The 26,891-nt window shown below is 42.4% G+C and overlaps 3 protein-coding genes across 3 annotated transcripts in view; 2 read left to right on the forward strand and 1 right to left on the reverse strand.

Moving 5' to 3' along the window:
- crnkl1 (crooked neck pre-mRNA splicing factor 1) overlaps positions 1-3,849 on the forward strand; it is a 7,952-nt gene extending 4,103 nt beyond the window's left edge. The window contains exons 8-14 of the mRNA XM_031866201.1: positions 97-288; positions 827-886; positions 981-1,061; positions 2,064-2,303; positions 2,392-2,493; positions 2,871-3,119; positions 3,356-3,849. Coding sequence (XP_031722061.1) covers positions 97-288; positions 827-886; positions 981-1,061; positions 2,064-2,303; positions 2,392-2,493; positions 2,871-3,119; positions 3,356-3,718 — 1,287 coding nt within the window. The 3' untranslated portion in view covers positions 3,719-3,849. The remainder of the gene's footprint in view (positions 1-96; positions 289-826; positions 887-980; positions 1,062-2,063; positions 2,304-2,391; positions 2,494-2,870; positions 3,120-3,355) is intronic.
- naa20 (N-alpha-acetyltransferase 20, NatB catalytic subunit) lies at positions 3,792-6,678 on the reverse strand. Its single transcript, XM_031866202.1, has 6 exons — positions 6,585-6,678; positions 5,917-5,941; positions 5,716-5,806; positions 5,382-5,517; positions 4,986-5,131; positions 3,792-4,108 (listed from the first exon to the last, which is right to left on the reverse strand). The coding sequence occupies exons 1-6, from the start codon at positions 6,635-6,637 to the stop codon at positions 4,023-4,025; spliced, it is 537 nt and encodes a 178-aa protein (XP_031722062.1). The 5' UTR covers positions 6,638-6,678; the 3' UTR covers positions 3,792-4,022.
- Positions 6,679-7,909: 1,231 nt separating this feature from the next.
- Positions 7,910-26,061, forward strand: cd109 (CD109 molecule). Its single transcript, XM_031865931.1, has 33 exons — positions 7,910-7,980; positions 8,753-8,919; positions 9,005-9,033; positions 9,701-9,937; positions 10,528-10,653; positions 10,842-10,881; positions 11,006-11,087; positions 11,174-11,267; positions 11,703-11,850; positions 12,399-12,508; positions 12,782-13,066; positions 13,994-14,095; positions 14,241-14,303; positions 14,735-14,911; positions 15,327-15,479; positions 15,927-16,016; positions 16,317-16,386; positions 16,474-16,579; positions 16,899-17,013; positions 17,266-17,379; positions 18,679-18,897; positions 19,958-20,093; positions 21,433-21,609; positions 21,750-21,831; positions 21,924-22,152; positions 22,369-22,540; positions 22,949-23,139; positions 23,792-23,944; positions 24,038-24,100; positions 24,300-24,436; positions 24,831-24,987; positions 25,075-25,177; positions 25,853-26,061. The coding sequence occupies exons 1-33, from the start codon at positions 7,910-7,912 to the stop codon at positions 26,059-26,061; spliced, it is 4,407 nt and encodes a 1,468-aa protein (XP_031721791.1).
- Positions 26,062-26,891: the final 830 nt, after the last annotated feature.

Raw genomic sequence — 26,891 nt, forward strand, 5'->3', positions numbered from 1 at the left:
AAAAGAGGTTACTTCCTGTTCACGGAAAAGAGGTTACTTCCTGTTCATGGAAAAGAGGTTACTTCCTGTCCTCACCACTGACGTTTCCCCCGTCAGGCGAACCCTCACAACTATGACGCGTGGTTCGATTACCTCCGCCTGGTGGAGAACGACGCCGACCCCGACACGGTCCGGGAGGTTTACGAGAGGGCCATCGCCAACATCCCCCCCATCCAGGAGAAGAGACACTGGAAGAGATACATCTACCTGTGGATCAACTACGCTCTGTACGAAGAGCTGGAGGTCAAGGTGGGTTCGCTCGCTGCTCCTCATCCTCACCCGTCACTTCAAGAGACCGAGGAGGAAGGAATCCTGTAAATGAGTTGGAAAAGTCAAATAAAAAAGAGATTAAATATTTATTTATTTGCACATAAACACGAAAATAAAAACACAGTAAAAAGTCTTAGTTTTTTAAAATTGCGCGGGAGATGACGTATAAAAATACCTCCCATTTTTAGATAAACATAGTCGTACTTGAAAAAATTGTTCATGGGTAAAAAGATGAGGAAACAAAAATTGCATAATTCATCAAAATTTCAAGACTAAGCTGTAATACAAAAATGTAATTACAGTCCTTTTAATATGTTTGTTTAATAACGATGAAGTAGATATTGATTGTAGGTTGTTCCAAACAGCTGCTGCTCTTCAATACAAATTAATTAAAAGTGTTACTGAATAAAAGTTTCCTCAGAAACTAATTAACTCCAATAAATTACAATGTCATATCAATGCTAAACTAACAATAAGCTGTGCTAATTATCTCTATAACATTCTTTTATTTATTCAGGATCCAGAGAAAACCAGGCAGGTGTACCAGGCCTCTCTGGACCTCATCCCACATAAAAAGGTAATTCAGATTTGAGCTTTCTCTCTGATTCTCTTGTTTGTCTCATAATGAAGTCCGTTAAAGTGTAAATATTGTGATCATCTTGTGTTTTCAGTTCACGTTCGCTAAGATCTGGCTGCTCTACGCTCAGTTTGAGATCCGGCAGAAGAACCTTCAGGGAGCCAGACGGGTCATGGTGAGACTTTCTAGAAGATATTCCTGTCGTTTAGATCAACATTTAGTCAAAGAGTAGGTTTCATTAGAGGGTAATGTGTTCTGATGAATGCTGATACATTTGCCTTTATTTGACCATTAGTGTTTCATTCATATTCAAATAGATTTTTCAAGAGATGCCACAATAAATACCAAACGACATGAACAGCCTTCCACAGTTTTTAACTCTAAAGCCGCACATTCACTACAACCCTGAACGTATTACATCGGGCATTAGACAGACTTTATCCGGTCGGCTCCCGAGTACTAAAGTCTGTGTAATGTCCGGTTGAGCCCGTCTGTGAATAGACGCTCATCGTCCGGAGAATTCACAGCGAGCAGGAGAAACCGTAAGAAAACCAGACATCCGAGGGTGAAGAATAAGGGTGACTTAAACAAACACAGCAATAAAGTCTTAAAGCTGCATTCTCTCTAGTGTCCACCAGGGGGCGACTCCTCTGGTTGTGTAGAAGTCTATGAGAAAATGACTCTACTTCTCTCTTGATTTATTACCTCAGTAAACATTGTAAACATGAGTTTATGGTCTCAATCTCTAGTTTCAAGTCTTCTTCAATACAGCATGATGTTCATTTAGTACATTATGGTCCATTTAGAGTCAAACAGACCATAAAGCAGGGGATGCTTTAGGGCGGGGCTACACGGGGATTGACAGGTCTCTACCAGAGACGTATACGGTGTCTCTACATCACTCCTCAGTCCATATATGGTGACTTCCTGTTCACTGGTTGATTTTTAAAAAAAAAACAAAATGGCGACGGCAAAATCGCCAAAGTCCAGGCTTAAAAACATCAGTCCACAAACCACGAGTCCACTTCTTATATACAGTCTATGGTTCAAACCTGATTCTCTAAAGATTGTGCAGAGTTCATGTGAACATAAAACATCTGGTGAAGATGCATTATCAAGTCGAGCATTAATAGTGTCTCTTTGAATACTAAAAGGCTTCGTGGTTTCTCTTCCTCAGGGCACAGCGATCGGTAAATGCCCGAAGAACAAGCTGCTGAAGGGCTACATCGAGCTGGAGCTGCAGCTGCGAGAGTTCGACCGCTGCAGGAAGCTGTACGAGAAATACCTGGAGTTCAGTCCGGAGAACTGCACCACCTGGATCAAGTTCTCCGAGCTGGAGACCATCCTGGGAGACGGGGAGAGGGCGCGCGCCATCTTTGAACTCGCCATCGGACAGCCGCGGCTGGACATGCCGGAGGTAACGTTTTAGTGTTTGTTTTAAGGGATATGGACTAAAGAAATCTCAAATATTACCATTAATATTCAACTTGTGTGTGTGTTTCCAGGTGCTGTGGAAGTCCTACATTGACTTTGAGATCGAGCAGGAGGAGTTTGAAAACACCAGGAACCTTTACAAAAGGCTGCTGCAGCGCACCCAGCACGTCAAGGTGAGACCAGAGACCTGTCAATGGGTAGCCCCGCCCTAAAGCATCCCCTGCTTTATGGTCTGACTCTAAATGGACCATAATGTACTAAATGAACATCATGCTGTATTGAAGACTTGAAACTAGAGATTGAGACCATAAACTCATGTTTACAATGTTTACTGAGGTAATAAATCAAGAGAGAAGTAGTCATTTTCTCATAGACTTCTATACAACCAGAGGAGTCGCCCCTGGTGGACACTAGAGAGAATGCAGCTTTAACACATGAAGCTTTGAAAGAACTAGACGTTGCCGCCTGATTCTTATTTTCTTAATCAACCAACTGAGCGTTCACTGTGAGACGATGAACCCTGACCTCTTACCTTCCTCCTCTTCCTCAGGTCTGGATCAGCTACGCTAAGTACGAGCTGTCCATCAACGGCCCCGACCGGCTGCAGAAGAGCCGGCAGATCTTCGAGGAGGCCAACAAGGGCATGAGGAGCTGCGAGGAGAAGGAGGAGCGTCTGATGCTGCTGGAGTCCTGGAGGGACTTTGAGAGGGAGTTCGGCTCCGAGAGCTCGATGGACAGAGTGAGGGAGCTGATGCCTGACAAGGTGAAGAAGAGGAGGAAGCTGACGGCCGAGGACGGGGTAAGAATCGGACTATATTCTGTTCTATACTTTATTGGGTGAAAATATCAAACTGAGCACAAGCCTGATAATCAATTTATATTTTAAGTTATTAATGAAATAACTTAACTCAGGATTTACTGCTTTGCATCATCAACTGAATATCTTTGGACTGCGAGTTGGATTAAAGACGTTTTTGCACTTTAAATGAATCGATCTCAGGCGTTAACCTCGGTCTCTTGTCGTGGTTCTTTCAGTCGGACGCCGGCTGGGAGGAGTACTACGACTACATCTTCCCAGAGGACGCCGCCAACCAGCCCAACCTCAAACTGCTGGCCATGGCAAAGATGTGGAAGAGGCAGCAGATGGTGGACGACGACGATGAAGGCGAGAAAAGTCCAGAGAAATCTCCCGAGGCGGCCGAAGAGACGTCGCCCTCAGACAAACCGGCAGCTCCTCCTGAGAACGACTCAAGAAGAAACGCTGAGAATGAAACAGAAGAGGAGGAGGAGGAGAAGAAGACAAAGGACGACGATGGAGACGATAGCAGCAGCAGTGACAGTGATGATGATGGAGGGAAGAAAGAGGAGCGGAAGAGCGGAGAAGAAGATAAAGAGTAGATCTCCGCTCACACGCTCGGGATTCATTTTTCTACCAATCTGTTTTTGTTCTTTTTAACAAAAACAACCAGCAGCTGGTGATCAGTCTTTATTGTACGACGTGTTCTTCTGCATTATACAAACATCTATTCAAACTCACTCGTTGTGGTTTCTTTTCTTAAGAAAACAGAATTTACATGAAATGAAAAGATGATATTTGTACAGCGTGGCTCTCTGACAGTTTGACTATGTACAATGTGCCTGTAATGTTATCTATATATATATAATATTAATATATGAGGCTGCAGAGAGCCACAGTCTGCTGTTATTCGATGTCCTCTGGTCTGACAGGATGAGGCAGAGGGACGATGGACTTCTGCTCCGAGTCTCTGGACAGAGCTTTCCTCATGTCTGCAACAAGGAGACAAACAGTCGACTTTATTTGATGTGTTGTGGAGGAACAGCGCCCTCTTCTGTTAGCTGTTATAAATACATTAGAATACTGGTAATCTGTGCTAATTTAAAATCATTCAAGGGTCAGTTCATCAGAATACATTAAGATCTGGTGGTATTTATCCATGCAGATTTGAGATATTTCTTCTGAAACTTTAAATTCTAAAGGAGGTGAATATAATTCTCTTTGCTCAAAGCTTTTAAAATAACGATGTCGTTCACAGAATTCTGTTTCTTCAGTGTTAGTTTTAATGAAGATGATCCAGAGAAACCTAGAAGAACACGCTGGTGTAACCTGCAAATAAAACCAAACCATCTGCAAGGATTAATGCCACTACAAGTGACAAAACGTTTTATAAGTTTGGTGAACTGACCCTTTAAAAAGGTGACAATTTGCCATTTACGGTGCTTAAGACTGTTTTCATTTACTTAAATCCAGCTAAATGTGAAAATACAACTGTTTTTGCTTTCTGTCCACATCAACCTGCCCTTTAATTATTTTTTACATGCCAATAATGCCAACCTCTTGTTTTAGTGTCATAAGAGTCTTCAGACCTACAGCTTCTTCAAAGCAAGAAGATGACGACGTTAATATAATCTTGATTTGTTTCAGCTCCTCTGAGCTTCAGTTTCAACAGTTCTTGAATGCAACACAGCTTCTGGGTTTCTCTGCACACAACTCAAAGCACCTCAACGCACCACAGTGGAGGACTTTCTATCAAAACTATTTTACCTCTCACATTTAAAGAAAAGAATAAAGTTCAGTATTCTGACTAAATCAAGCAGGAAATGATGCTGAAATCTGATTTGAAATGTCTACAATGCGTCGTCTCACCGTAAGCGTCTTCGTCGGGCTCTCCGTTGCTGGCCGAGTAATACTCGATCACCGTCCTGTACACACTGTAGCCCAGACGTTTGTACATGTTCACCGCCACCTGGTTGGAGACACGCACGAAGAGATCCACGAAGAACCCGCCCTTCCTACAAGACACCGGGATGAGGAGAGGACCAGGTGATTTTCAGAGTAAAAGCATCACAACAAGGTACCTATATATGCAGCTTCTGCATAATTTAAAGTTAAGAGGAACGTTAATGTGATGATTCTTTCGGTCCCTGTGGACTAAAGTAGTAGTGCGTACTTCTGGGTACGACGTTGCGTACTTCCGGGTGCAACGTCGCGTACTTCCGGGTGTGATGTTGTGTACTTGTGGGTACGACGTCGCGTACTAACCTCTCTGAGATCTCCTCCAGCATCTCCATGAGTTTGGCAGCGAGGCCGAGCCTCCTGAACTCCGGGGCCACGGACAGAGCGGTGACGTGACCGTGCCACTCCTCCCGAGCCACGGATCCCTCCGCCTTCCCCATGACTGCAAGTGTTACAGAGAATGTGACATTATTGATTGTCATGAACAATATGCCTATTTCAAATTTAATATATCAAAATAAAAAGAGAGCAACAACATGTATACAGACGAAGACTTCAGATTAATGTGCACCAAAATAAAATGATTTATTGGTGCAGCAGCTTCACTGAGATGAAAACATCAAACGGAGCATCAACTTACTGTAGCCCATCAGTTCACCACCAGGAGCCTCGGCCACGATGAAGTACTCGGGCCAGTGAGCCAGGTACTGCAGGTAGAACGGGATCCCATACTGGAGGTCAACGGTCAAAGGAAACTACAGACGACTGCTACATATTAATGAGTTTGTAGTTCTAAGACATGACAACGATGAGCTAACGTTCATCTCAAAGTGAAGGATACGGTTTCTGTCAGAGGGTCCAAGTTACTGTTGAATAAAACACAAACAAACCTTTAACGTGATCTGTTATTTATCTGTTTGAAGTCAATGCTCTCCTCTCCTCCTCTCCCATCTCTCCTCTTCCTCCCTCCTACTCCCGTCCTCTCCTCTTTTTCATCCTCCTCTTCCCACTCCTCCCTCCTCCTTTTCCTCTTCTTCTTCATCCTCCTCTCATATGTCATATGTCATATCTCTCCTCCTCCTCCTCCTCCTCCTCCACATCGTACGTAATACCCGTGACGGACCAAACATCATGATTTAAGTGGCATTTTGTCCCTCACATCCTAGCTAGGTTAGCTAACTAGCATTAGCTAGCTAAACAAAAACACATTATATATTTTACTAAAGGACAGTTAGTTGTCTGATTAAATGTGTGCCGATTAGTCCAGAGGACACTAACGAGTCACATGATGTTTCAGTCGAGCATTGATTAAGTAGCATGGTGTTAATAACAACGGAACTACTAAATTATCTCTATTTTTAAAGAGAGTTTGGCACAACATTCTCTGCTAATTTCGGTTAGCCTGCTAAAGCGGATGTACACCAAACACAGGATGTGCAAACTAATTGTTTGCACCAACTGGATAGTAAACATAATCTATACGATAAAAACAGACAAAACCTCACTCACATATTGTTGAATTTAAATAAATCATCGCAGGTAAACGGTCTTAATGTTGTCATGTTAGCTCGCTGCTCTGTGTCCTTTCACCTCACGGAGGAAGAGAGACGTCGGCTCACTTTAAAAGAAAAGAAAAGCAGCGCCCCCTGGCGGACTGGAGGTAGTGGTACAATTATACAATAATAACGGCCACAAATACACTCAGTTACCAGTTTATAACTAATAAAGTCTGATAAAACAGCTCTGTAATAAATGTTTATTTTGTTTTAAAACTGTTTTTAGAGGCTTCATTCAACTTTATGGGACAGACAGGTGTTTCTATTATTTTGTCCTCCACATTTATGACACGGTAGGTGGACTAAATAAAAGAAAAAGTGAGTAAATATTCTGCATTTTCATTCCAGTTTGACCTCACTGGTAATTTACTGTCAGTTATCACCATCTGCTGTTGAAATAATGACACTTTTTCTGAAAATAAATAAAAACTGAATCACAGTGGATATTTAAAATTGATTATTAAATCTTTATTTAATAAAGGGGACCATTCTTATTTTATTTCCATGAAAATGGACTGAGGATGTGCTTTGAAAATGCTAGACAATAACTCAAAGTTAACATGGTTTAAAATGACATAACATATAATAAAACACAACACTAATATGATCTTTTAGGCCAGATGTTAAAGGATCAGTTTACCCAAAATTACAGAAAAAACATGTTTTCTCCCTAATACAGTAATACAGAAAAAGGTCAAGGGATCATGGGAGTTATTACAATTCATCCTGAGGTGGAGATGAATGTGTGTATCTTAATTTCACGGCAATCCATCCAACAGGTGTTGAGATATTTCACTTAAAAAACACAAAAATGTCAACCTCATGGTTGAGCTAGAGGTAAAGTCAGTGGGGTTCATCCTCTGGGGAACATCATCTAATGGTTGCTATTGCTAAAAAAACAACAATACAACAGGATGTGATCCATTGTTAGCCACTCTGAACAGTTCTCACAGGAACTCTTGCCTCTTTGTTTGACTCAAAGTCAAACTGACACTGAGACTTTGGGCCCTTGGGGGTTTCGGAGGCCCTCGGGAGCCCACCTACTTTTCACGAGGCTCGTCCTCAGAGTGGAAACACCCACTCAGCTCCTAAACGCAGCCCACCCCCGGGGGATTCAGGTAAACTGACTCTAGTTCAGTTCATCAGGTGATACTCTATAAGGAGAGTATGAGGAGGAGGGGGGGGTCACTGTCTGCAGGTATGAAGGCGGCGTCCCCTGACATCACCGGCTCCCAGCACTGACTGAAGCCCGAGTGGAGTGAGCTTCATTCGTTGCAAATGGAGCGTCTCCAGGTGTGGGGTTTCTTCGGCCTCATCGTCCTCACCACCGCCCAGAGCACCACGAACAGGTAAGCACACAGACACACACAGGTAAACACACACAGGTAAACACACACACACACAGGTAAACACACACACACACACACACAGGTAAACACACACACACACACAGGTAAACACACTCACAGGTAAACACACACACACACACACAGGTAAACACACTCACAGATTAAACACACACACAGGTAAACACACACACACACACACAGGTAAACACACACACACACACACAGGTAAACACACTCACAGGTAAACACACACACACACACACAGGTAAACACACTCACAGATTAAACACACACACAGGTAAACACACACACACACACACAGGTAAACACACACACACACACAGGTAAACACAGACAGGTAAACACACTCACACACACACACAGGTAAACACACACATGTAAACACACACAGGTAAGCACACAGACACACAGGTAAACACACTCACAGATAAAGACACACAGGTGAACACACATTTTTCATTATTTAGAGATACTAAGTCATTATTTTCAGGTACTGTTATTATGCTGAGAAAGTTTATTTTATGTTGAGACTTGGTCATCATTGTGACAAAGTTTGTAATTATTTTGAGACACTAATTATTTTAACTTCCAGGATTTTCTTTTTTTCCATCACAATGTCGTGAATGACCTTCCGTAGCTTCCTTGATAATCCACAGAGTATCCCTTTTAAAACAGTCCATGCCCACCACCATGTTTCCCTCAGGACCCTCAGTGTGTCTGTGTATTGAACCTGAACGGTTTGGTTTCTCAGCCCCGACCCTCAGCCCTCCTACCTGCTGCTGGTCCCCAGAACCCTCCGTCCAGGAGTCCCAACATCAGTGACCGTCACCATCCTCGCCGGCTCCCCGGTCACCGTGTCCGCTCACATCGTTCATGGCGAACAGAACGTGGCCTCAAACTCTGCTACAGTGAAAGCAGGTAAAGCCTTTTGTGTATAATCAACAAAAGACTTCTGATTTAAATCACTTTGCAGAGTAATTCAACTACTTTGTTTTTGTTAAAGGTTCAACCGAGCTGCTGATTTTACCAGCTGTAAGTATGACTTTATTCTAAGTTGTTATCCTTGCTGTGGTGGTGCAGTGTTGTTCAGTCTATAGAGGGTCAGAGTAATACATCTCAACAACTGTTGGATGGATTGCCTTGTTATTTTGTAAAGACGTTGATGATCCCCAGAGAATGAACCTCAGTAACTTTCCTGATCCTCTGACCTTCTAGCGCCACCATCACGATCAGAGTTTCACTTTTGTCCAATAGTTTGGTTGAGGACCAAATACCTACAAAACTAAATATATTCCCATCAGCCTCAGCTGTACTTTGTGTTCACTGCTAATTAGCAAATGTTAGCATGCTAACAAGCTAGGATACGTTGGTGAACATGGTCAACATTACACCTGCTCAACATCAGCATGTTAGCATGCTGACAAGCTAAACTAAGATTTAAAAAACATCATGTTCATCACCTTAGTTTAGCTTGTTAGCATAATGTTGACCATGTTCAGAACATTGCACCTGCTGAACATCAGCATGGTAGCATGCTGATCATTTTAGCATTTAGCATAGCAAAGGGCAGCTTCATTAAGCCGCAAAAGTTAGTTGTACCAAAGATATTTAATGACACAGACTATTTTAGATTTTAAGAATTACAAACATTTTTCAGAGATTAAAGACGCTGGTCGAGTTAAACCTAACTGTGCTGCAGATCCACGAGAGCGAGTCCAGCTACATGTACCCTTACAACCTGGAGGTGAAAGGTCACGTAGGCAGCGTGGAGGTTTTCTCCAACTCGACGCAGCTACACTTCGACCCCAAAGGCCACTCCACCTTCATTCAGACGGACAAAATGACCTATCGACCCGGGCAGAAGGTGAGGATCAGAGTGGTCTCCATCCTCCCCGACGGGAAGCCCTTCACCAGCCCGGTGAACGTCACCATCAGGGTGAGTCTGAATCCACTGTCCACTTGTTTTAATGCAACTTACACCAGTCTGACTGCCGTACAATTATGAATTTAAAGGAACAGTTCACCCTAAAAAGGAAACTGTTGTCGTTATCTCCTCATGAATCCATGTAGCAGCATGGGCTTTACACTACGGACATTTATCAACACAAACAAACGTGTGAAATCATCATTCTAGCATCAAAATCACTGTCAATTTATCTTATTTCTTTTATATTATATGCCATTTTGTTCAGCTATTATTTATCTGTGTTATTTAGTTTCACAAATGGCAGAAAATATCTATGAAATAACAGCAAATTCTCCAAAAGCATATCCAAAAACTTCTGTTAGCCAACAGGATTATGTCACATTATTCACATGCAAACTTCAGAGTTTTGGGTGAACTGCTCCTTTAAAGGGACAGCATCAGTGTTCCGTTGGTTTAATCGACCGCTACTGTTAATCAGCAGGATTATTATCTTCCTACACAAAACGCTGACATAATGAAAAACATGTGTTGGCCTTTGTGTTGGTTTCCTGACTGCAGCATCATTTCATCTCTTTGTATACACGTTGTACCTGATCCAGGATCCCAGGGGGAACCGGCTCAGACAGTGGCTGTCTCTGGACGGCGTCCTCGGGGTTGTGTCCAAAGAGTATGAGCTGTCTGAATACCCTCCTCTGGGTGAATGGACCATCGTCACTACAGTCGGCGTAAGTCTGCTCCATCTCACCAAATAGGTGCAATTTAAAAGGACTAAAAGTCTACAGACACAGAGGCTTTAATGCGCACCACACACTATAAAAACAAAACACAATAGTGTGTAAAAAGGTTTGTACTGGAGGTGGCACCAGAGTAAAGATCATGTTGTTATTTAAATGAAATGTGTGTGTTTTTATAGAGTGTTTCAACCGAGAAGCGTTTCACCGTGGCTCATTACAGTACGTACGCTTTCTCTTCCCTCTACTCAACGTCCTCTTTGTTTCGCACAGTTAAAGTCGGATGATTATTGCTTTTTCATCTGACTTTTCTATGCATGAATATGTCGTGTCTGTCTGGTTGCAGCGCTGCCGAAGTTTGACGTTGTGATAGAAGCTCCGCGGGTCATCTTTCACGAAGACCCTCTGTGGTTCTCCGTCATGGCAAAGTGAGAACTTTTTGTCTGTGCGTTATGTTATTCAACACAGTTTTAAATACTTTATATATTTACGTGTTTGTGTTTTTCATCCTCAGGTACATGTACGGGATGCTTGTTCACGGATACATCAATGTAACGTACCTCCATAGGTTCCATGGTGTTGAAGAGGCTTATGATGAACGTAGAGAGGTGGGTCGTTGTATTTAAAGAGCTGATTATAATCTGATTACACCCCAAAAATAATGGTGTTAAAATGATTTTGAGATTAAGAGTCACAGAATAAACCATATTATCTTAAATTTAAGTTAGATAATCATGTTACCTGCTCTTTTCAGTGTAAATGTTAGTTTTGTTTTTTGTCCAAATTGCATCCAGTCTTTTCAGAGGAGTTTAGTAAAGTCATTTATTAAGTAAATGTTATTGTGTACTTAAGGATTTACAAAAAAAAAAGCATTTAATATCAGTGTAAATAAAATACTTCGGTCTGTTGGTCGGACAAAATAAGAATTAATATGACATCACCTTGACATCTTGTAAACTGAGATAGATATTTATCATATTTTTTACTTTTTAAACTAAACAATCAATCAACTAACAAGTCTAACGGATGAATATCTGCTTTAGATCGACGGCAGCACGGACTTCATGTTTAACGTTCCCAACTACGACTACCACGAGATGAGCAGAAGAGCTCTGGACATGGACTATTATGACGAATACATGGACGAGGAGTGTTTAATGATTGTGGTTCATGTGACTGATCACATCACAGGTAATCAGTTTTTACACTTCTGTATTGATGAGTGTGCGAGGACAATGAAGTCATGTGCTCTGTATTGTTCCTGGGAATGCAGAGAGATTTTACATTCAACTATGTGAATATTTTACAGGTTTATTCCAGTGCGTTTTAGCTTAAATATATTTCAATTGTACTACTTTCATGCAGAACCGACCCTGGCAAATTTGGTGCCAGTTCTGACAAGTGAAGCCAATGTTGAAGTGTCTTAAAGCTGCATTCTCTCTAGTGTCCACCAGGGGGCGACTCCTCTGGTTGTATAGAAGTCTATGAGAAAATGACTCTACTTCTCTCTTGATTTATTACCTCAGTAAACATTGTAAACATGAGTTTATGGTCTCAATCTCTAGTTTCAAGTCTTCTTCAATACAGCATGATGTTCATTTAGTAAATTATGGTTTACGTATAGTGGTTTTTACGTGGTTAACTATGTGAAACTTTTGCTGTTTGGTTAGGTTTAGGGAGAGATCGTGGTTTAATTACTGCCGCCACTAGAAGTATTACTGATGCTTTTCATGTTTCAGGTCTCACATATAACAGTACAGCAAAGGTGTCTATGGCAAAGTACAGATATACAATTTCCTTTGATGGCTACCCCAAAATATTGAGGCCGACTCTGAACTTTGCTGCCATGGTAAGGAAAGCAAATCTTTTTTGTTGTTTTAATCTAATTTGTTTGATTTTATACTCTTTATACTTTTCCATTCCTATTTCTCATTAAATATAATTTCCTTTATTAAGTAAAAAGTACTAAAGTGTCAAATGAACTATTTGCTAACCAACATTTATAACAGTTATCAAAGCTGGTATTTTATAATAACAAATACTACGATAAGCAACACAACTAGTTCTCATTACAAAGTGTTAAAAGGTGTGATCAGCATATTGACTTGTCTTGATTTTGTAGCTGAAAATATCAACGTACAACAATCAGCCGCTGTCACCGGAGGATCAGGGAAAGATGGTTCATGTGTCAGTGATGCAGCAAAACACAAGTCCGTGGAGTTGGAAAATGGACATTAAAGAAAGAGAAAACTGGCCTCGTCGATCTAACATGTCGGTCACTTGGGGAGTTGGGAGTCCTCAGCCAGAGGAGATGCTTTCTGAAGAAACGGAGTTTCCTGTCCCTGCAGACGGATGCATACCCCTCAACATCCGGGTCATGACCGAAACGGAAACACTCACCATCGATGTAAGATGATCAGTTCCTCACATTAAAACTCAGCCATTCATCCTGACTGTATACTCGGTCTAACTAAAGAGAAGACTTAGTAAAGCCAGAATGAAGGACACAATCATTTTCATTTTGACCGTCACTGTTAAGCGATGCGATGCTAAAACAGAAACAGAGAAAGAACTCTCAGCTGGAAAAAGAAAGTGAAAGAATTGTGGATTTTAATGCAGCAGATCAATTGCTAAAATCTTTTTTTAATCAGTGCACAGCTGAAAATACAGTGTTGTCTGCAGGTAAACATACAGTTTAATGTGAAAAACTGTTTCCAATTGTATAAATAAATAGCATTTCATTCATATCAAATTGCATCGTTATTGTAGTTAAACTCCTATATTATTCAGAAATAACAGACTATAAAAAAACAGACTTGAAATAAAACCGTCAATTTTTAAATTGGTAGCAGCGGTCCAACGACACAGTTTCATCGATGTTTCACTGCAAATGTTCCTTATTACAGTACATTAATGTCTGTGCCATAATGCACCATGGACATTACAACCTAAGGCTTACGTTCATATGAATATTTATTGTGGAATTTGAACACAGTGCTCATTTTTTGATAGGTTCAATTGAAATATAAAGTGGTGTATCATCTGCGTAGAAGGGAAACAAAAAGCCACTGTTTCCAGATTTCCAGAGCCAATTAATGTCAATCAAAGTGATTTCTAATTGATTGGGATCAGTTTTATAAAAACCCATTCATTCCCAATCGTTTGCTTATTGTAACCCATTTTAAGGTCAAGTTAATGTGCGCCATGCAGCTGCTTTAAAAGTCCTCTGTAGAGTCTTTCACCACTCTGGAGGTCTTATTCAACAACATGTATCCCCTTCTTGCACCAGGAGAGAAGACTTTTTTCAAATAATGATCTGTTTTTTTGTTATCAGGCTTATTTTGAGGACAGCCATGCCACTCTCCAACTCTATAGAAGCTACAGATCCCCCAGTCAGTCCTACCTGAAGATCCAGAAACCTTCCAGTCCTCTAGAGGTAATCATGAAGAGCAGAGTAACGTGTGTGTCACACGGTTTTATCTGGTAGGATTGTGGGAATGCTGCCGGTGACAAAGTAGTAACAACAGGAAGTACATTCAATGATATTAAGCGTGTTATATCACAACGCGGTCTTCCTTCAGGTTGGTTCCCCCGTCCTGCTGCACGTTGAGAGGAATTTTCCAATGACTGAGATCCACTATGTGGTGAGTTTAACATTATGACACTCAAACCTTCATTCATTTAATATATTCCATTTAATTGGTTTTGTTTGTCTGAGACTTTTATTCAGAGTAACTTACATTTAGTGCAACTGTGGAATAAACTTGTATTTCTCTAGATCAGATTTGTATGATAAAAAATGGCTTATTGCCATATTTTCACGGTTTTTATTATTATCATAATTTTTCAGTATTTCTTTTCTGTTTTACTCGACTGTTTCTTGTGCAACATTTAGTGGTGTAGAACTCAAATGATATATCAGTAAATGTTGTTATTATACAACTTTAGAAAGTCACAATATGTCTGTTAACTTGTTTTGGAGTCTGTCTGCCAAAGAAATACACATTACTGCAGCTTTAATTATAAAATGTATAAAAAGAAAGAAGAGCTCAGGTCTCTTCTTCTGTGTGTGAAGGTGAAGTCCAGAGGTCAGGTGGTGTCTGCTGGGAGAAGCATGGAAGGAGATCTCTCTCTGGTCCCAGAAGTCACCTGGGCTCCTCTGGCCTGCATCATCGTCTACTGTGTGCATCCCAGCGGCGAGATCATCAACGACGTGGTGCAGCTTCCCATGACCCAAACTTTACAAAACAAGGTGAATTATTGTCTTTTTTTCAATTGTTTTGCTCGATTAAAAAAAGTGTGATTTTGAGTATTATGAGTATGTTATGAATGTGGTGGAGCTAATGCCAATTACCTTTAAAGTATCATCCTAGTTGGTTTTCCTGAAGCGTGAGACAATCAGAAGCTTGTGAAATGTTTGAAGAAAGTCAAATTTGACAGAGCGAGACCCTCAGAGAGTCAGAAACATTGTTGTATTTATGAAATAAGCTGTAGTAACTAAATTGATTGCAAAATACGTCATGCCATCAGAATTTGGTCTTCTAATTTACAGTCTATGTCATGAACTGAATAATGTACTCGTCAACACAAACAACCTGGAAAACCTACGTTGTTCAATTCAATATTGTGATTGTCAATGATTGGGTGTGATGGTGCATGGTTGACAGGTATCTCTGAGCTGGAGCGACGCTACGAGAAGACCAGGTGAGAAGGTCACGCTGAGGGTCACGGTGGCGGAGCCCGCCTCTCTGGTCGGCATCCTGGTGGTCGACAAGGCGACCGGGTGGAAGGGATCGTACAATGACATCACCGAGGCGAGGGTAAGAAACAGCGCTCGTTCACATCCCCCAAACTTTGAGAAATAACCTAAATGAATTCTTTACTAACTAAACACCGTGAGTAAAGAAGCTCGCTGTGACTTCAGTCTGACCGTCGGACAAAGAGATGAATGCTGAAGCTTTGGGTCACATGTTTCCTGTTGATTGTCTCCTAACCTGCTTTATCAGTGTCGTGTCCGTTATTCCCAAAGCTTCTCCACCCATATTTCTCCTAACAGGTATTTCTATGAAACCCAATCCGTCCCTCTCCCCCCCCCCCCCCCCCCCCCCCCCCCCAATATCGGTTTCGTTGTGAACTCTTTTTTTAATCCCAGCTCGGTCAAACTGGTTTCAAACAATAAGTACTCTTTCTGCGTCCCGGTTTGCTGTGTTGCCCTTTGTGAGCTGCAACAGTAGCAGCTCTGAGGAGGATTGGTGTTGCTTTCACAGGTGGTGAAGGAGATGAAGGATAACGGCATCGCCGTGGCCGACGCCTACTCTGACATGATGACAATGGGAGATCCATACTCCGTCTTCAAGGTTAGCCTCCCCAGAGACACATCACATGTATTGTATTGACGTCCTGTGTAGGGGCAGTATCCGATCATGCTTGATCATCCTTCTATCTCACTTAAAGTCGAATTTGACTTGGTGAATGGTGCGTAACAATAAACAATGAACACAATGCAATAATCAAGACATAATGAAAAAATAGAAACATATTAAAATGTACAAAAACAAAATGGTAGACAAAATGTACATGTAATGACTTGTAATGTACAAACCCATAATAAGCTTTCCAGCTCAACATTTGAGTGAAATGAGCATTTCTTTGTGCAGAAATGTGATCTTGTGGCATTGACGGATGCCAGTTTACACAAGATGAAAAGTCCACCTAGGCCTACATTTCGTAAGTTTTAAAACAATCTACGTTCATCACATTCTTGCCTCTTTTTGACTATGCGTTGCGAAACAACTGACAATCATCTTCAAACAGCAGGGGAGGGAATAAATGAAATCACCCAGACAGACGGTTCACATATGGAGCCACGAGAGCGCCGGGACTTCCCAGAGACCTGGATATGGATGGACACCAACACAAGGTAACGCTTTAGAAACGTACCGCTGTAGAATCACTACAACACAATCTGGTGACATGTCTGTTTAGTTTTTAGTTTTAGCTGAGGTTGAAAGACCACTTTGCTTTGAAAGTTAACCATGAGACAAAAGTTCCTGTATGTCGATGGAGAGGATGTAGGAAGATTAAACTGTACATTTCGGCTTTGGAGAGTAACCATGGTGCAAAAATGATTTCAGACTTTAGATTTGGGTAAAAAGGATGGAACCTGGCTAGAGCTGAGGTGACAGCTCAAAGTAAACTACAAAGAAACTAAAGCTAACATGTCCGTCTGTTTTTCGCAGTAATTCAGAAACAGAGATAACTCTGACTGTACCAGACAGCATCACGACCTGGACAGCCACCGCCTTCGTCCTGTCTGAGAACCTCGGCCTCGGCTTCGTAGAGAAGCCTGCAGAGGTATTCACATCGCTTCTGTAAAATGACTTAAATCACCGTACTAAATCCAATTGTGTGTCTTTTTTATCCATTGCTTTGATATTTAAATTCTGTGTTGTTCCAGTATTATTTCACTCTTCTCGCCTTTGAATTAGAGCACCGTGTGACCCTTTGACTTCTTGTATTACACATCGTTCTGCTCTATTAGTATTAGCTTTGTATGTGTCGTGTTTAGATGAGACTGTGTAACGTTTCCATGTGATCCCCCTGCAGCTCAAAGTGTTCAAGGATTTCTTCCTGTTCTTGAACCTCCCGGCCTACATCATCCGAGGAGAGGAGCTGTTGCTGGAGATCATTCTGTTCAACTACCTCCCACAGCACCTGGAGGTCAGTGAGCTGCTCCTCCTCACACAGCTGGGCTGGATAAGAAGGGGAAACTCACACAGGGTTCAATATTGTAAATGTAAAATGGTTAAGCATGGATCCTTCAGGAGTCAGTTTGTGTCATGCACTCCTCCACCTGCACAGTGCCAGTTAGTGTTTGGAAATGCCTTAAGTGAAACGTATTCCTCCTGCACACTTGAAAGGTGGCTGTTTGGGTTCACGGTTGGTTACGAGCTTCTTCTCCAAGAAATCACGTTTTCCCCATCTTCTAAGTTTAATGGATACATAACATGATACCCGTGAGCCTCGGCTGCTGTTGCGATGGAAAGATACACTTTGTTGCTGCAGTTGGGAGCAAAAAAACAGCATTATAGTTACTGAGTTAATCACTTATTTTTGAAAAAAAAGAAAAAAGTTTTCATCAATAAATTCCCCAGGAAGACACTCACTTCAGTACAATCCAAAGTGCAAATATTGAAGCCAATTTCCTCCATAGAGCGAGATCTCCATTTAAGACAAGTTTATGTTCTAGAAGTGAGCACTGGATCGAGCCAAACGCTGTCTGCAAAATAGATAACACTCCTCCCAAATGTAACAGCAGATGAATAAAGCACAGTATCATCAGCATAGAAATGCACCGCTCAGCCGTCATCACAAGAGACTTCATGAAGGTGGATCGAGTAGTCAGCTGCAATTCATCGGGTTTTATTTGTGAGCTTGTAAAGCACTATTGTTTTCATTCACAAGAACTCTGTAAGCTCTCTTTTACTGACTATAGTATAACCAATTCAGAGTTCATCTTTAGCAACTTCTATATTTGTATTTTTTGGTTAAGAAATACTCAAACAGCTGAACAGCAGCAGGTCTCACGTCGTTCAGCCTGTGTTGTAGGTCAGACTGCAGGTCATATCCGCTTTAAATCTGTTGACTAATGGATTTATATTTCACCGTGAACCAACAGGTGAATACAGCAGGTGTTGTATTGCATGTTTTTGGAGTGAATGTGGTTCACAGGGTTAGTGCTGTTGTCTCAGGCGTCAGGTTGCTATAATCTAATGTGGCATCAGTGGTTTTAACATATTATACAACTCTGTTGTCACCTCTGAGGACTTTCAATCCTTCAACACATAAAAGCTTTTAAAAAGAGTTCAACGACTTCCAAGAAAGCTAGAATCTGCGTTTTAGTTTGATATATTCGGTTTCAACAACATGCTTCTTTTGTTTCCTACCGCCCTCTTTGTACTGTCAGACCTCTGCTTCATGTAATCTGGGTTGCATTCTCCTTCTGCTCTTTGTTGTCAGGTCACGATAATCGTTGTAGAGAGCGAAACCTTTGAGTTCATCCTCTCGGACAATGAGGAGCTCTTCATGCCCGGTGTTCTCACGGTGCCCGTGGGGAGTCGGAGCGGAGAATCCGTCCTCATTCCCATCAAGCCGGTGAACCTCGGAGACATCGACATCGTGGTGAAAGCCAAATCGTCTGCTGGGATGGACATGGTCCGCAGGACGGTGCTCGTCAAGGTGAGAATCACAGAACCAGGGAGGTTTGAGTAATGCGATTACAATGTACCATCTCACATTACTTTGTTTCATTAATAATAATAACAATAAAAACAATAATAAAAATTAAATAACAGCCTAAAAAGGTAACGCTCTCTGGTGTCACACAAGAACAAGATAGAACTTTATTAACAGCAGTTGCAGAAAAAGTGCAAATAAGAACCAAATATGAACAATAATAGATTATCAATAAGATACAAAAAAAACAACCAAATGTACGCAATGTGGCGGTAATGATTATAAAATAACAGAAAGATTAAAGAAAAGTCTGAAAAATAATATTTCATAACTTAAGCCCAACATTAAAACGTTAGCATGATTTGTTCAGATGTAATCCTGTAACATGTAGTTTGAGTGAATAAACTTGAAGAATATATCAGATGTTTGAAGGAGATGTTTTCACAGCTTATTATTATTATTATTATAGATATTAGAGATGAATTATGAGTTGTTAAACCTAACACAAGCTCTAAGCAGCTTATAATACATCACTAAATCTACGAATGACAAGATGTTTTTCATTTGTAGAAAAACACAATCTTGTATTCCTTATCATTTGAATGGTGTGTTCTTGTGTTCTTGTAGTATAACTTACTATAACAAAGTAAAACGATATCATTTAGAAGTTTTGATGGTTTACAGACTTCAGAGTGGTTGAAATTATTTTCAGGAGCCTTGTAGAGCAGCTGCTATAACAAAACAAAGAACGATCTGGATCTGCGAATCTGGATCATCAATGATCAGCAATCGGTATTGGCGGCAAAAAAGCGTGATAGGGGATCTCTAAGAGTTATGTTTGCTCCCTTTATGATCCGTTGCACCCCTACTTTTAACTCAAAGAACTAGTGATGTGAGCGTCTTGCTCATCGGCAGTGAGAGTCGAGGCCGTCAGACTGTGTTTATTGGTCACGACCCTCGTCTGCTGCTCCACTGTAACCAGAGAAATCCTGATCTTGTTTTGCAGCTCTGCCTTTTGCCAGAAACATGACTCACCACGTTTGTTTGTTTGTGCGTCCTGCAGGCCGAGGGACTCGAGCGGTCGTTCTCCGCCTCGCTGCTGTTTGAGCTTTCTGAGTCGAGTGTTTCCAGAGAGGTCGGGTTCACCTTCCCGGCAGACGTCGTGGAGGGCAGCGCGAGAGCCTCGGTGACGGCTGTCGGTACGTAAACACGTCCAACAACCTTAAGTAATGAACAACCTGCTGGCAAATACAAACAAAGAACAACAAAAAGACATTTGATTCTAACTAATAACAAGATGTACTTAATGAAAGTGACAATTTTATTCATATAGTATGACTTTAATTTAGATTTTTGACTGATAACAGTCACTCCCCCCAAAAAAATAATGACTCAATGAAAGCTGCTAATCTGTGAATGAAATACTATACAATAAGAATTATTGTAAAAAATCCGAAATGAAGCCGAGGACTCTGAAGCAGTCGTTCCCAGAGACCGGCTCACATAAAATCTGCAGAATTTCTTTAGTGTGACTTAAATCGAATGAAACCAGCTGCAGTACAAAATAATGAGTACAAACCTGCAAGCTGGTTGCTCACATGTGGACTCTAGCATGTGTCAGACATTGGACACGCGTGTGCTCAACAACATGGATTACAATGAGCAGAGGTAGTTCCTTCATGTTCTATCCAGGATGTGACAGCGATGGTTCTTCTCTTCTCTCCGTGTAACAAAGTGTAGACGTTCACGGTGAAACACACACATGTGCAGCACAGGCTGATGAGCTCATAGTTTCCTGTTCGCTCAGGTGTTGAAGCGCTGAAGACGTTTTGTAACAACAGAGAGAATCGGTGTCGTCGTGGTGTTGAAGGTGAAGTGTCGGCGGCGGGGAGGAAGCCCGTGAAGAAGCAGCTGGTTGTAGTTTCTCATGTGATCGGTGGAGAGCGTACTGGACTCAACACTCATCTGTGATGTCATTGTGATGTCATAGTGATGCGTCTTGACAAACACGCAGACTTTTCTAATCAGATAAAAAACGGCTACTTCATTTTAAAGTCTAATAAAACTGTCCTGTTACTTTAGTAAAAGTACAGAAGTATTATCAGCAACATCGACTCAAAGTATCCAAAGTAAAAGGGCAAAGCTTGCAGCCCCTGTATTACAGAATATTCACTTTTTATTACTAACACGCACATATAAGGGTGATTTAATGTTGTAGTTCTTCAACGTGGAGCCATTCATCAGCAGCTCGATAAAGTATCGTAAACAAAAAGAACAAAGATCTGAAGATGAGTCTGAGATCATCCCATCGACAATCATCTTAAGTTGCTCTTATTACTCATCTAGGTTTTACTGTGGCTCACTGACTCCGCCCCTGAGGTTTGATTCAACCAATGAGATAACGTTATTTCAATTTGCAGAACGTCTGCTGCGACGGTGAAACATCTGGTCATTGACGTGGCGCTGAGGTCATCTCAGTAAACATTAACTCTTCTCCCTCATCGTGTCTTGATTTGTCTGGTTTCCGTGCTCACGAAGGCGACATCCTCGGCCCGTCCATCAGCGGCCTGGACTCCCTGATCCTGATGCCTTACGGCTGCGGGGAACAGAACATGATCAACTTTGCCCCGAACGTCTACGTTCTGCAGTATCTGAGCGCCGTGGGACAGGCGGACCAGGAGACCACGGAGAGAGCCGTGGACTTCATGATGAAGGGTAAACGGTTACATCACAGTCACACATTCATAACACCCACACCAACCACAAGAACAGTGTTCAACAACTGACTCATCAGCAATATCTGTGGTGAATTCAGAAGATGACCTCCCTCTCGTCTCTGGTGTCCCTCCCTCCAGGTTATGAGCGAGAGCTGACCTATCAGAGAGCAGACGGCTCCTTCAGTGCCTTCGGAGACCACGACGCGTCTGGAAGCACCTGGTGTGGTTTTAAAGTATTTTATAGATAAAGAAGGAACACGAGTGTCCCTCAACAAAAGCACTGACGAAACAAAACTAACTCCGTCTCCGCAGGCTCACGGCGTTCGTGTTGAGGTGTTTCCTGCAGGCGCGGCCGTTTGTCGCCATCGATGCCGTCGTGCTGCAGAGAGCGGCGGTCTGGCTGGCGGCCCAGCAGGGGGCCGATGGGAGATCAGGGGAGCACGGCGACGTCATCCACACCGAGCTCCTGGGAGGCCTGGACGGCCCCGTGTCCCTCACCGCCTACGTCCTCATCGCCCTGCTGCAAGACAGTGACATCAGGGTAAAACTTTATTCCTATAGCACCTTTCATACAGTTTATTTATTTATTTGTCATGTACATAATTATTGCTCTGAATATATTGCACCTGTAGGTGGGTTAGATCCTCATGAGCAGTCTGCAGGAACATGAAAGCTGGACACAGATGTGATTTAAAGAAACAAAACAAACATGTTGTCGTGTTTCTTCACGCTGTGATCTTTGTCTGCTGTCCGTCAGGCTCAGTACGGCGGCCAGGTGTCTGCGGCCCTGATGTTCCTGGAGACCCGTCTGGCCCTCGGCGTCTCCAGTAACTACAGCCTCGCCATGCTCAGCTACGCTCTGGCTCTGTCCGGCAGCTTCAGCGCCGACGCGGCACTCAGCGAGCTGATTGGACGAGCCGAGATGAGAGGTGCGATGACCACTGTTTGTGTGTGTGTGTGTGGTGTGTGTGTGTGTGTGTGTGTGTGAGTGAGATGACTGCAAAGTTTGGACTACTCCAACGGAGTACGACTGTCTTTCCAGCTTTCCATACTTTGGCTTTTTTTAGCTGACAAGTTTTGAAACAAGAACCCTATCAAAGGGTCTGAAAGATGCATTTGATGAATATGTACTTGGTGGAGGAAGTATTCAGAGCTTTTACTTCAGTAAAAGTACTAATACCACACGGTGAAAATTACAAGTCACAGTCCTGAAATGCTCTTTTCTTTTAATGTCTGACTGTTTATCTTTCATACTTTAATATTACAAGAACAAAGGCTTTGACAAACATTGAATGACGTGAATCCTGTTCCTCCTCCGTCTCTCCTCGGGGGGACAGACGGCGTCCCGACGTGGTCCTCCACAGACGGTGGCCTGTCCTCATCGTGGCAGCCTCGCTCTGCCGACATGGAGATGGCGTCCTACGTGCTGCTCGCTCAACACCAGCTGGGTCACATCACGGAGGGCCTCGGCCTCATGAAGTGGCTCAGCCAGCAGAGGAACCACAGGGGGGGGTTCGGGAGCACCCAGGTGAGAAAGAAAACACCAGAACATCACAAGTACTGTGTTTTCATCAAAGACTTAGTGTCTCCTTCCTCTTCCATTTAAATCACATCAATGAGCAGCACAATCAATCAATCAATCAAACTATTAGTAAGAAATGTTCCATTCGTATCCTTTTAAGGCTTAACAAGTCTTCACATGTGCGTCTGCAAGAACACACGATGCAAACATCAGAACTTATAAGAACACTTTGTTAAAAGGGTTCAAAGCTCATCTCTGAAGTTCCAGAAAATCATGTAAAAAAAGGAGAAATTCCCCTTTTGTGTCACATCAACAGGAGACTGTGGTTGTCTGGGCATGTGGTGACTAAAGGGACAGTTAGCCCCTTTAGCACGCACACACACGCACACACACGCACACACACACACACAAACAGAGGAAATATCTAAATAGTGTGTCAGTGCCTCCAAATACAGTACGTTAAATAAAGCTTTTTCTCAGGCTTTGTCGACTCTTATTTGTCATCAGATGCACAGATGAACACGCTCACAAAGCAACATCGCCGTAAACAGGAAGTCGGCGGTGATTATCAAAGCAAAAGCCCATCGTTGTCCGAAGAGCGACAGGATGTTGTGGAGCAGATGTGCGACTCCTGACTCGTGTGTGTTTCCTCTCTCAGGATACGGTGGTGGCTCTGCAGGCCTTGTCCCAGTTCGCAGCGCTCATGCCTCAGAACACCGACCTCAAGATCACGGTGAACGCCGTCGCCTCCACCGCCGTGGCCTCCTTCTACATCAGCCGGGACAACCACCTGGTCCACCAGACCCAGCAGGTAACACACGACACTCAGGGCTGACTCACAGAGACAGAAGCTGAGAGGTCCGTACGTGCAGAGGATAACGTGATGTGTTGTTCTGTTGTTCAGATCGATCCAGACGAGCTGAGCCTGCAGGTGTCTGCAGAAGGCCGAGGACTCGCTCTGCTTCAGGTATCACGACACACAGGTTCAAACTATACGATATGACGATATCACTCAACAGCGCCTCCTGCTGGTCAGCAGCTTGAGGACTGTGGTGGGAGAAAGTCGCAACCCCGGATGTGTAAAGAGAATTAGATACCTGTTCATTCCGATGGAAGTTTGACCTTCTGGGTGTCCTCCTGTAAACGCGTCTCTTCTTCTGTCTCAGCTGAACGTGTTTTACAACGTCAGGGACGAGGAGCCGACGAGGAGGAGGCGATACGCTGGCGAACACGAGGCGTTTGATCTGTACGTCGAGCTGTATGACAAAGAGATGAACTGGGCACATCTGCGTATCTGCAGCAGGTAACGTGATGTCATGTGTGAGTGTGATGCAACCGAACAGATCAGCACGTGATGTCTGTTTACAAACAATTAAACATAATCAGTGAAGTCAAAATCAATTAAACAATACAAGAAAAACACCAGATGTGAATCTGACAGAAAGATTACACAGAAAGAAAACTGAAATATTAAATAAAAAATGTCAAATATCCGTTCACTTTTCAAATGCTAATATGGAAAAATGTACTTCAAATACCTTGTTTTATAATATATTTATTCTTTAATCTGTTCAATGAAGCTGCTGGTATATTTGTATATATATATATATATGTAGAAATATATAAGTAAACAGTCTTTTATAAATCATTTGAGGACTTGAAACGTACTTTACTAACGTCTTCACGTCGTCCTGCAGTCTGTCGAAGGCTCTGGGTCTGAACGCCACCGGCATGGTCATCGTGGAGGTGGGTCTGCTGAGCGGCTTCAGCCTGCCGCCGGACGGCATCCCGACCGACGGCGTCGTAAAGAAAGTGGAGACGAAGCCGGGGAAAGTCATCCTGTACCTGTCCTCTGTGAGCTCCACTGAAACACTATCGCGGACGGTTCGCTGCACTCAGTCCGACTGAAGTCAAAGACTGAAAGTGTAAATGTGTTTCCAGGTGACGACGGAGGAGACTTGTCTTCTGATTCCTCTGGTCCTGGAGTATAAAGTCGGCAAAGTCCAGCAGGCGATTGTTGTCATCTATGATTATTATGAGCCAAGTAAGGAGTTACACACTCACCTTCATTCATACCTTTAATACCCTTTTCATGTAAACTATTGCTAACTCTTTCTAAAGTGTGACAGGTTTAAGTAATCATCCATCCCACGTGTAATAAGTGCTTTTAATTCTCATACAGCATTTTATTTCTCTTATCATCAGGTGACAGGAATCATCAGTGTATAAATAGGTGAATGACGGAATTTGTGTCACGTGACTTTTGGTCTCAGATGAATCAACTGATGGCTTCTTATTTGCACTGAGGAGCTCAGAATTCAATGTTTTTTACAGGATCTGGTTCAAGGAGACGGTTTTATTTGTGGCGACATTTTAAATGAGACTTGTAGAATAAAATGTTTTTGATGAAATATCACAATTTTAAACTTTCTATTTGGTTGCTTTTTCCGACGGAAGCGTTCGTCACACATGATGTGTTCAGGTAAAGGTCGGAAAGGTGAATAGTGACGGTTTGATGGCTTCTGGCCAGGATAAAAAAGAAAACATGCTTTTTAAAACCGGGTTTTGGGGTTCAGAAGGTTAAAAGACTGTTGAAATGCTGAAATTTGACACTTTTAATTACAGAAACAACTAAAGGACATTCAAATCTACTAGACCAAGAACGTGAGCTAGGACTCATGTTGAACCTGACCTCTGATCTTTACACCGTCTCTCTCAGGACGCATGACGATGAGGACGTATGAATCAGAGTGGCGAGGAGACATGTCCTCTTGCTACTTCTGCGGCGGCGACTGCAGCTCGTGCAGACAAGATGACTATTATGACTACGACATGATGTCGAGCGGCAGCCACGTCGCCCTGATGACCAGTTTAACACCGGCTCTGCTCCTCCTCCTCCTCCTCACCATCGCTGTCTTCGACGTGTAAATATCCAATAGGTCCAACACATGCAGATGTATAAAGTTCTAAACTTGTAGAAGCTGTGTTTAATCACACTGTGTGAAAAGCTTTTGTTTTTGCAAATGCATTGCTTATATTCTCCTGGTGACATAGTTTTAAACTGTTTATGTCCTCGGTGTCTGTATGTTGGTACCGGAGTCTGAGCTTGACCCTCAGAGAAACTGCTTTCATGTCGCAGTGAAGTTTTGGATTAACTAGTTATGAGCAGATTTGTTGGCAAAGGGAATAACTCCAATAAGTGATATTTATATGTTAGACTGCAAAACCCGCTGAGAATCAACAGCGACTCAGCATAATAATAATCTTTTGTAATGAAGTCTGGTGGTTCCACTGTTTATTCTTCCTGCCACTTTAAATTGATTAGAAATGTTATAAAAATATGATTTTTGTTTTTAAGTCGTTTTTAAGAGATTTATAAAATTATAGGACACATTTTAATAAATTTCAGTGTCAAATAATATATGTGACTGAAAATTTTATTTCTCATTTTTCATTGATGCAGAAAAGTCGATGCACAGAAAAAAACAAACAAATTTGTCCTACAAATACGTTTAAATAGGCTCGACGACACCCAGTCACGCACTGTGTCGGCCAATCAAAGACGTGCGAGCACACGCTTCTGTTAGAGCACGTCAGACCAGCATCGCGTCATCGCCAAAGGCCCCGCCCCCTCTTGGGGGAAGGAAACGCCTTCACGTAGACTGTATATAAGAGGTGGACGTAGTCAAACGTGACGTCTCTTATTGGTTGGTGGACTGATGTTTTGAAGCCTCGAGTTCAGATATTTCGCCGTCGCC

Source organism: Anarrhichthys ocellatus, unplaced genomic scaffold (assembly GCF_004355925.1).
Source record: "Anarrhichthys ocellatus isolate YVR2014 unplaced genomic scaffold, GSC_Weel_1.0 scaffold34, whole genome shotgun sequence".
NCBI lineage: Eukaryota > Metazoa > Chordata > Actinopteri > Perciformes > Anarhichadidae > Anarrhichthys > Anarrhichthys ocellatus.

What these genes read in the sequence shown, in the direction of transcription:
- naa20 (XM_031866202.1), bottom strand. Translation starts at nt 6,637, where the DNA reads ATGACAACATTAAGACCGTTTACCTGCGATGATTTATTTAAATTCAAC. An exon ending in TTATTTAAATTCAACAATAT is followed by an intron (nt 5,942 to 6,584) that starts GTGAGTGAGGTT and finishes TTTATTCAACAG; the next exon opens with TAACTTGGACCCTCTGACAG. An exon ending in TGGTGAACTGATGGGCTACA is followed by an intron (nt 5,518 to 5,715) that starts GTAAGTTGATGC and finishes TAACACTTGCAG; the next exon opens with TCATGGGGAAGGCGGAGGGA.
- cd109 (XM_031865931.1), top strand. Translation starts at nt 7,910, where the DNA reads ATGGAGCGTCTCCAGGTGTGGGGTTTCTTCGGCCTCATCGTCCTCACC. An exon ending in CTCTGAACTTTGCTGCCATG is followed by an intron (nt 12,509 to 12,781) that starts GTAAGGAAAGCA and finishes TTGATTTTGTAG; the next exon opens with CTGAAAATATCAACGTACAA. An exon ending in TGGTCCACCAGACCCAGCAG is followed by an intron (nt 23,945 to 24,037) that starts GTAACACACGAC and finishes TCTGTTGTTCAG; the next exon opens with ATCGATCCAGACGAGCTGAG.